This window comes from Manis pentadactyla, chromosome 3 (assembly GCF_030020395.1).
Source record: "Manis pentadactyla isolate mManPen7 chromosome 3, mManPen7.hap1, whole genome shotgun sequence".
In the NCBI taxonomy this organism is placed as follows: Eukaryota; Metazoa; Chordata; class Mammalia; order Pholidota; family Manidae; genus Manis; species Manis pentadactyla.
The window spans coordinates 208,017,296-208,027,470 of NC_080021.1; the positions used below are offsets into that span (position 1 = coordinate 208,017,296).

Below are 10,175 nucleotides of genomic sequence, written 5' to 3' on the forward strand. Positions count from 1 at the left end.
GCTTTGCCTCCCTCTTGTTATATGACTTTGGTTCCAACACACCTCTGCCCTGAGCTTCAATATATTGTTGAGATGTAAAACAGGGATATCATCACCACCCACGATCCAAGAGGTCATGGAATTGATGAGGTTATAAATGCAACCATCAAGCTCAGCAGAGTGAGGGTTCAGGGGTTCATTTCCGGGCATTCACACTTCAAAGGACACAAATAAATGGGAGCACAATTACCCTAAATGTATAGACACTGGGGACAGACTCCAGAGGGATGTGGTCAGTGCCTTTCCACAGATGAAGGACTGCCCAGGGGGCAGGAGGCTGACTGACTTGCCTTTTGTGGCTCCAAAGGAAACAGACTTCAGCTCAGGACAAATTCAGGGGAAAACTGTGCAAGAGTCAGGGTCCCCCATGGTGGGAGTGGTGGTTTCACAGGATAATGAGCTCCCTGTCACTGGAAGGACATAAAGCCACCTGGCAGGAATCCAGTACAGAATGGAAATTGGACTAGACAGCTTGACCTCCTGTCATTTGCTGATTCTAGAATAAGCTAAGGCATTATTGTAAGCCACCAGCATCAGATGCCAGCTTGCTTTTGACCTTCTTGAGCAGCCTCAGAGGGAAGAGAGTGAGAAACAACCCCATTCACAGGGTTGCAGGCAGATGGAATTGAATGTTATTTTTCAGCCACTGGATCACCCCTTACTTACTGTCACTTCTACGTGAAGGTAATCTTGGTATCTGCTTCTTACATTAGCTAATTGGTCCCTGGCTCCAAGCACTTCTTAGAGAGATACTAATCTAATGAAGTCAGAGGATGAGGACAAACTGATGAGCAGAAGGCATGGAAAGTGTTTGCAAGGATGGGTGTCTCTGGGCTTAGCTCAGCTGGTCTCTGGCCACTCCACCTCCATTTCCCAGGTTTCCCTTGATGCACAAACTTTGGTGTGACTACATATTTAAAGTATTGACTTATAATCAGCCACTTTGTTTGGTCAAAAGTCCCCCAAAGTTCCCTTCAGGGTCAGGAGCCACTGGAGTCCCTGGTCTTTCCACGATGTGGCTTGGTGCTCTGCATGGCCCCCAGCTTTCCATTGTGGGTACAGTGATGACTGCACTGGGTGGGGAAGCCAGGGGTGGGAGGGGGCTGATGCTGCTCGAAGGTCTGCCTGCATCCAGAAAGCCTGTGCCCCAATGAAGGCAGACCCCCACTCCGAAGCCTGTTGGAGTGCCTGTAATTCCACCATTAGAGCCACTTCATTTGATTTAAGGCAGCAAGTTTCAAACTGTGCTCTGCATGACCTCAGGCAGGCATCGCCAGAGTCCCTCGGGACTGGGACAGGGGAAAGAAATGGGGTAACTAAGAGGATGGGGTGTCAGGCTCCCCCTTAATCAGAGCACTTTTATTTTCACCTGATTTCATGTTGACAAAGATGAAAAAATTAAAACCACTGGATTAGAGATATTAAAAGATCTCTTATCTATATTATCTAAGATTTTTACAATGAATGTGTATTAATTTTGTTGAGGCAGGAATAAAATAAGTTAAAAACAACAGTCCTGGAGCACTGAAGCAGGGACCTTAGAAGCCATTTAGCCCAGGCCCTCTCTTTTGTGGGTGGAGCCCAGCAGCCACAGGCAGGACTATGGTTCTGCTCATGTCTCATGGTTATTCCAATTAGATGCTCAGCTCAAACTGGGAGGCCTGGAAGGTTTATTCCATGGTTTAGTTTCTCTCATTAGTTCGAACCTGGTTGCAGAGTGTTAAGTTCTGGGAATATGCACTGGGTTCTTACTATTATTCTGCCGACTGCTTGTGGGGGAGGGGTGGCTGAGAGGACATGGGAGATCCCTCAAAACCAGATCTGGGTGGGGCAAGAAAGTCCCCCAACTCTGGAGAAGGGAGAAGGAAGTGTGGAAATGTGCCTGCCTCTGCTTTCCACAGGTGGGAGGGTGAGCTGCCATGTCGGCCACTGACTGCTAATCTGGATGTCACAGGTCCTGGGAAGGACTCGGTACCGCCAACTGAGCTTCTGTACTTCACAGATGGAGAGACAGGCATGGGAGCCATCTCAGCCACACACTGAATTACACAGAGCCATCCTAACTCCTGGGTCATGATGTGGGGGAAGAGGGGAGCTTTGGCTGAAAGAAGTTGGGTGCCTCACAGTGTGGACAGTGAAGGTGGCTGAGCAGTGGGACGCTGGTCACTGGAGTCCCACTGAGATTCCCCAGTGGGTGTCAGGGCCCACCTGGAAGATGAGGGGGTTAGATTTAGAGGAGTGGTTCTTATAGTTGTATTCATAGACCAATACAAGGTTGTTTGTTTTTTAAATTGGGAGAGTAACATAAAGATTGCAATCTCTTTTTACCAAGTAATGGCCTTACCAAAAATTCTATCATCTACTATCAATATTTCATTTACACAAAGACATGTTTAGGAAGGGCATAGTATCAGAATAAAGGTTGATTCTATAAATGGAAGGAATTTAATTAAAAACCCACTATGATTTCCTTATTTTCATCATCCTTTCATGAACTAGTAGGAATGGGGAACCTCTGGGTTAGATGGATGACCTGTGAGAATTCTTCCACCTCAGGAGGTCGTGGGTTCTACTGTGTGTGATGCCTGAGAATGTCTCTTTGTCCCCTCACACTTCCAAAGCCGTCTCTTATTCCTAGAAGCACAGGTGGCCGAGCCTGACAGGTGAGTTGATAATGGCCTCTCCCTGATGGCAAGCGGGAATAGAAAAAGCTGTCTAGATAAAGACCAGAAAGTAAATACTCTGGGCTTTGAAACCTCTGTTGTTGCAATTACTCACCTCTGATGCTATCGGGCAAAAGCACCCATAACATAACACATAAATGAGTGGATGGTGGCTTTGTACCCATACACTTTATGGATACAGAAGCTTGAATTTCATATAATTTTCATGTGTCACAAAATATAATTCTTTTGACTTTTTAAAAGCATTTAAAATATAAAAACCATTCTTAGCTCCTGGGCTGTACAAAAACAGGTGGCAAGTGGATTTGGCCTGCAGGTAGTCTGTAGATCCCTGGTACAGACGGGTGTTCTCTCTCCGAATCTGTCACAGATCAGCCAGGAGGATTTTTTACTTTACCCCTATGAATGTCAGTCTCCTTACTGCTTACAAAATGAATTTGGTTTAGACTCAAGACAAGGAGGGAGATGCCTGCCAGGGCCTGTGTGCACAGCTGCCTACTTGGCTTCATTCTTAACAATGGAGAAAACAAACCAATATGCTTTCCTGGCTGTGCCAACATACCTTCTCCTGAGACAGAGGGCTTCCTGGGCTTACAGACTGGGGGTCATCCCCTCTGCATCTGGGACAGATCCAATCCTCACCATTCCTGGGGACACATGAACAAATCCTGCTGAGTAAGGCATTCACGATTCCCTGGCACCTCCACTGTCATAGCTCCAAAGGCCAAGGCCCGGCTCAGCATGCTGGCTGATATCAATGAGTGCACAGGTCCACAATCCCAGACTCATCCTTCCCAAAACTCAAAAGCACTGACACCCAATGTTTTCCTGAAGTTTGCAGTGAGCTTCCTTGGTGGCCAAACCTGACCTGAAGTGACTGGAGACTGATGCAGCCCTTACTTATGCTACTTAGTGTATTTATGTTCCACTGCAGAAGTATTAATATGCTTGCTTTTAAGGTGCTGCCCCAAGACCCACTAGAAGAATTACATAGTCAGGCTGAGCTGCTTTTCTAAAATCTGAAAAAATTTTGAATTCCAAAATGCATCTGACCTGACAGGTCCAGATAAGGGACTGTGGATGTGTGGCTGCATCAGCCCTCTTCAGGTTCCTCTATTTGGTCTTGATCTTTTATTTTAAGTAATTATAGATGACCATGGCCTATTAGAATAGAAAGAGGGCTCAGAGGATCTCTAACCTGAGGTTCTTAGCCAGGAGTGGGTTAGACTAACCAGGGTGATACCTGGGCCTATGTACTTTTACAAAGTCAAGTGACTCTGATCCATAGTGAGAACCCCTGGTCAGGCCCATTTTACAGGGGAGGAAAATGAGGCCTTGGAGGACATCTGGATTGGCCAAGGATAGAGGGCGTCAGGAACAGAGCCAGGCAGAGCTCTTCAGACTTCAGATCTGGGCCCCTCTGACATCCAGTCAGCTCCTTCCTCAGCCAATTTTAGAAGAATGGGGAGGGAAGCCAAGAGACCCATGGTAAAAGCCTGAGGTGAACTCAGAACCATCAGCTTGATGGTAAAACCAGTCAAACTTTGCTTCACCCTCAACCTGGTCTTTCCACAGCCGCAACCTTTCCCCTCCTCACAGCCTCCCCCTTTGTCAAAACATTTGAACTTTTCAAGCTTGCTCAATTCAGTTTCCCCAGCATCTTAAGCTGTAATGTCCCACACAAAGGTCATGCTGTGGGTGCCCGGCAGTTTAAGAGCACATTTGCCAGGAAGCTGAGCTGGGGCAAGCTGACCTAATCTCTCCACTAGGCCTCCCTGCGCTCACTGTAAAACAGGGTAAGAACACTATCCACCTTTCCAGGTTCTTCTGAAGATGCAAAGAAAGAGTACTTGGCACACACTAGGTGCAAAACAGTTGCTTAAGATGGGATACTAATGATCGTATTGCTATCACACGTCTCTGAGCTATTTATATTTTAAATATAAATATACACATTTATATATATTACATATATGTGACACAGTATATATGTATACTTATATACATATATAAAACATGTGTATTTTAAATAAACATAAACATATATTTATATCCAAATATATAGCTTAATATATACACATACTTAAATATATCATGTATAAACATAGATATCTTTGGCCCCTTTCAAAGTGTTCCCAGCAAACAGTCTGAGGAGATGGGTGATATTGTGGAAAGAGCTACATTTGTATAGCAGTTTGTCATTTTCCAAGAGAGTTTATATTCAGTATTACAAGACCTTTTTTGAATGTTACTGATTGGGCCTTGTAATAATCCTGGGAGGCAGAAAACAGCTTTATAGATATTTCACAAACAAGGAAGCTGAGCCTTTGAGATATTAAGCCATTTGCACAGACCACACAGTAAGTAAGTAGCCCCATTGGGCCTAGAAGCTTCCCCTCCACCCTGGTCTTCTACTGTAGGAGCTAACATCTTTCTGTGGTTACTTCTCCTTCCACCGATAATCAGAAGGGGCAGCACCAGGGACTGTGAGGAAAGGGTGTGGAAACTGAGGCCCAGAAAGGTGAGGTCTCCTGCCCAAAGCCACTGGTTCCTCTCACCCTTGCCTCCCATCAGGGGTCCCGACCCTGGCACCTTCTTCCCACCCACCCTTTGCTCCTCCAACCCCTCACCTCACGTTCTCAAAGCGACAGGTGGTGCAGCAGAGGGCCCTGGGCTCTGATGGGTCCTGGCAGACGGTCGGGGGGCACCCAAAGGGAAACTCATTCTCATCAGGGGCCGGGTGAGGGCTGCTGGCTGAACCAGAGGCCATCCCGGGGTCCCAGGCTGGCCAGGGGGTCTGTTTTAGCTTCTCTGAAGAGGGGACCAGCCCCGTGGGTCTGTGCTGGGAGAAGAGGTAAGTTCTGGCCTGGGCCACCCTCTCTGGTGAGCAGGAATATGATGACTTTATCTTCTTGCTGGTTTGTGTGGTTCAACGTCACAGCTGAGTCACAGCAGGGATGGGGCAGGAATTACCCTTTGTGGTGCAAAAAATCCCCTGGATGCTGACTGAAGGCTCTCAGAGTATCCAATCATTCTTCAGAGTGAGACAGAGCAAGACAGCAAGTCAGAGAGAAAAAAAGACCTGTGACACAAACTTTCAGGAAACACAGTTAGAGTTCCCCTGTTGGAGATCCTCGGGCTGCCACTGGCTTCCTCCACCTCCTCCCCCGGAGGACGTCACCAGAGAGCCACAGCTGTCAGCCTATCTGTGTTCAGGGACCTCCGAGCAGCCTGGAATTCTCAGTGGGGGTGCTCACCACCCTGGTGGGAATTCTCAGGGTTCTGGAGGCAGGTCCAAAAATGAAGGTTCCAGGTGCTTTACTTCTGCCCTGTCCAGAGCGTCTCAGGTAAAAGGCATTGCTTCACAGCAGGTCTCAGCGACCCCATCTGCAAAAAAAAAAAAGTTACAACAGGTCGTCTCCAAGGCTCTTCTGGGCTCTAAGATCCCGGGACCCTATGGCCAAGGCAACCAGAGGTAGCAGGGAGGCATTCCTCAGCAGTCCCCATGATGGCATAGGGCCCTCCTCTCCTTTGAAGTAAGGCCTCAGGACCATGGGCTGCTCAGGGTCCTCCCCCTACTGCCCCACTCAGGAAGTCATAAGTGGCCACATACTTGCGTCAGGTGCTACCACTTCCCAGCCCTGAGGAGAACAAAGATCTAAATAAATACAAGTCACAGAGAGTCTGTCTTAGTGGCCAGATGAGACAAAAATCCGTGGTTGTCTGGAAACTATGGCTCCTGGTATGTCTACTGTGCACTGGGCAACATTTTCCTTCCTATTCTTTACAGAAACCTTAGAGCAAACCTGCCAGGAATTCTGCAGCCACATTCAGGCACAGAGAAACCAGATGCCTGGTGCAAAGTCACAAGCCCCTTGTGGTGGAGCAGAATTAGCACCAGGTCTGTGAGACTTCAAGTTCTGCGTTCTTCCACCCACACGAGAGACAAAAGCAAGGCTGCTTGGTGGAGTCTAGGGAACTCAGGATGGAGGTCAGAGCATCCAGCCTGTTTGCTCATCTATCAGATGGAAAAGATGATCCCTCCACATCTTTTTATCCTGCTGGGCTGCTACCAGGGTTTTGCAAACTTTCACAGTGGTTTCAAAATACGGGCTTTGAGGGCTGACCAATCTGGGTTGGGATCCCAAGTTTACCACTTACTAACTGTGGGTCCTGGGAAAAGGTCCTTAACTTTCCTGAACCCCATTTCTGCATCTGTAAAATGGGGATAACAGCACCTGCTTCACCTGACTGTTGTGATGACTAAATGAGATGGTGGGTGGATTTGTGGCATGGTGCACAGCCCAAGTGAAGTGCTGAAAAGGCTTTGACATTGTATTTTGATGATTGCTACAGTGCTTGCAGCTACTCAAGATCAGGGAAAAGAATTAAAATGGTAAATTGTGTTTATCTCGTGTTTTCGCATCCATCAACTTTACTTGAGCCTCACAAGTGGGCAAGGAAGGTCAGATGCTGTCCTCTGACCCTAAATTCAATTGATCCCCTTCCCTGGGGGCAATACTGGGGCTGCCAGGGGCTGTTGGCAAAAGAGGACATGAACCACTGCAGTGTAAATCAGGAACTGTTCCCTCACCTGGCCTGCCTCTCAGCAAATGGTCCTGAGGACTACTTCGGAGAAAAGACTACCCCTTAATCACATACTCCAAACCTGCAAACTTCCCCAGAGCCCCATCTATTCCCTCCTCCCTTGGTTTGGCCTAGACAGGAACCTGATTTATCTCTCTAGTCCCTTTTCTTTCCCCCCGCATCAATGCCTCCCTCTCTACCAACTCCTTCCTATCAGCATCAAAATATGCCCAAGCTCTTCTAAAATAAAAGTGACAAATAATAGGTACTACCTTTTAGTACTGTTAAGCACCTTTACCAGCACCATCTCAGCTAACCTTCACAGGAACCGAGGCAGGTATTGTCATCACCCCATTGCACAGATGAGGGAAGTGAGGCACAAAGAGGTTAGGGGACTTAACCCAAGGTCTCACAGATAGTGAGTGGGAACTCCAGAACCCAGAGCCTGTGCCCTAAGCACACATTGTGCCCAAAATCCCTTTTCACTCTCACCCCAAATTCCTCTCCCTACAACTCCTTACTTTAACAGGACTTCTAGAAAAGATTGTTTACCCAGGCACTCTACTTCCTCAGTTGAATTTCAGGGAACAATCTCCCCAAGCTTCTCAATGGCGAGGCCAACAAATGGCCTGGGACATTCCCAGTTTCTGTCCAACCAGTGCTCTGGCCAGCACCTGACAGGACTCCCAGCCCCTCCTTTGGAATTCCCTTCCATTCCTTGGTTTCCCGCACCAACTCCGTGTGTTTGCATCCCTGCCCCCTCCGCCAGCCCCCATTTCTTTGGCTGTTTTTTATAATCTTTTCGACCTCTTTCCTTCCACTCTGAACCTGCACCGCTCCCATCTCCGTGCACACCTACGGGGGGCGGCACGCGCGGAGTCTCTCTGCCGCTTACGCACATCTCCGCAACCTTCCACCTGTCCTTCGGGGCGCACCTGGACCAGAGTGGCTTTCCCACCCCGAATGAAGTTGGACGCCCGGCTTTGTGATCCCATCGCGCCCCGCACCCCACCACGGCCCGGCTCGGTGATGTGAGTTGCCTGTCAGTGTCCCCCAGCCCTGCCCGTGAGCCCTCCGAGGGCAGGTGGCTGTCCTCTCGCTACTGCCGCATCTGTTGCGTGCCCAGCGTTCGGGACTGTTCGAGGATAAGCGAGCCCCAGGGGTGCCCCGGGTGCCGCAGGATGGGCTGGGCCCTGAGTCCGGGGGCGGGTCTGCAGCTGCGAGTCCGAGCCGCGCGGCGAGGCCCCGCGAGAGCTAAAGGAGCTGCGGCGTCGGGGACGGGAGGAGGGGCCGGGGCGAGGGAGCCGCCGGCAGTCCCGGGACTGCCTGGCGTCGGGTGGGGTGGGGCGGGCGCAGCGCAACCAACCTCAGCGCCACCGCCGCCGCCGCCTCTCCGCGGCCCGGCGGGAACTTCCGGTGTGCGCAGAGGACGTGGCCCCGGCGGCGGAAGCCGGGGAGGGCCGGGGCGGGTCTCCGCAGCCCTAGCCGGCTCCCGAGGCCGCCACGGGGGCAGGGCGAGCACTCTCTTGGAGGGGAAACGAGCGGAGGCGGGACTGCGGCATCGCAGGTTCTTTCTCCCTGTAGGGACTGATACGCTGCTATCCCCACTTCCCCAACCTGTGTTCCTGGCGCCTAAGAAGGATGAATTTCAAGTGTTAGCAGAATAAGCGAATGCAGACCTGGGACTTGAAGCCCCACCCCCGTCCCCAGCCTGAAATCCCGCGTGGGAATGGAGTGAGCAGTATTAAAACCCGAGTCTCAGCCCTCTTGGATTTCTGCAAAGAGCCTTGCACAGTGCCAGGCTCGCCCAAGCTTACTGGATTGGAGCAGTCAGCAAAGAGGCAGTACAAAGCAGTTCCGAAGGCAGGTGCTTTAAAAAACTGGATGTTATAAGGAATCGGTTTTGTTTTCCATCTGAACACACACACACAGAGCCACTTATTTCCTGTGGATTTGTGTGTTTCGATCAAAATAGTAATGGAACTTGGTGTTGGAATAGAATTCTTGTTTAAAAGATATGAACAACCTTTATTTCTGTGAATTTGATAACGGCCCTCCATCAGACCTCCAATATTTGCAAGACTGTTAGCTGAGGGAGTGAGGCTGCCCAAACCAACCAAATTTGTTGATTTTGTTTTATTTTAGTTACTCAGAGACACCCACTACATTCTATTTATTATTAGGGTCCAATATTTTGTCTTGACACCTAGCTGGAGGTGGGAACTGTGTTTTATTCCTTTGGGTTTCTTTGTACTTTTTTCAACCTGGGATGTATTTAAGCCTCTTATCCTTCTGGGGCAGAAGCTTATTCCAGCTTCTGAGGGAGAAGTTGGTGCAGCCAGATAGAGTCTGCCGGTGAAAGGAGGGCCTCAGGTTCCTACCTGGAGGGAAGATGTCTGCTTGCCCACAAGCAGAGGGTCTCCAGGGCATCCAAGACAGGCAGTCTGGAAGGTTAATCAGAGGCGGCCTCTGTGGGGTCTTTCAATTCTAAGAGAAAAAGATTGAAAGTTTGAGAGTGATTTAAAAATCCATTGATTCTCAGTCCAATCCCTGAAGGATTTGGAAGCTGTAAAAGCCATTCCCTGGTCCCACCTCTCTCCCAACCATCCCTTTTCTCTGCCCCAGCCAGTGTAAGTGAATAGGCAACCTCAACTCACTCTCTTCATGTGCCACATCCTGTTTTTAGATTAATGACCTCATTCGGTGGAAATTTACCAAGGGAAATAGTTTAATTTTGGAAAGTACCAAAAACTTATCTGTAGTCACTTGGCGTATTTTGGGGGGCTCTTGAAATAGAGGGGGCATCACGGGAGGACCTCTGAGTGCTCAGGGAATGGCAAAGCAGAAATTCAAAGTTGAGCTCCG

At 49.2% G+C, this 10,175-nt stretch overlaps 1 protein-coding gene across 3 annotated transcripts in view; it reads right to left on the reverse strand.

Moving 5' to 3' along the window:
• Positions 1–9,834, reverse strand: part of TRAF1 (TNF receptor associated factor 1) — a 29,043-nt gene extending 19,209 nt beyond the window's left edge. The window contains exons 1-3 of one of the 3 annotated variants that reach the window (XM_036915484.2): positions 9,692–9,834; positions 5,354–6,110; positions 3,286–3,370 (exon numbers count right to left, since the gene is read on the reverse strand). In XM_036915484.2, coding sequence (XP_036771379.2) covers positions 3,286–3,370; positions 5,354–5,493 — 225 coding nt within the window. In that variant the 5' untranslated portion in view covers positions 5,494–6,110; positions 9,692–9,834. Of the gene's footprint in view, positions 1–3,285; positions 3,371–5,353; positions 6,307–8,676; positions 8,698–9,691 lie in introns of those variants that run through there. The other 2 variants (XM_036915483.2, XM_057498981.1) reach the window with 2 other exon arrangements.
• Between the last annotated feature and the right edge of the window lie 341 nt (positions 9,835–10,175).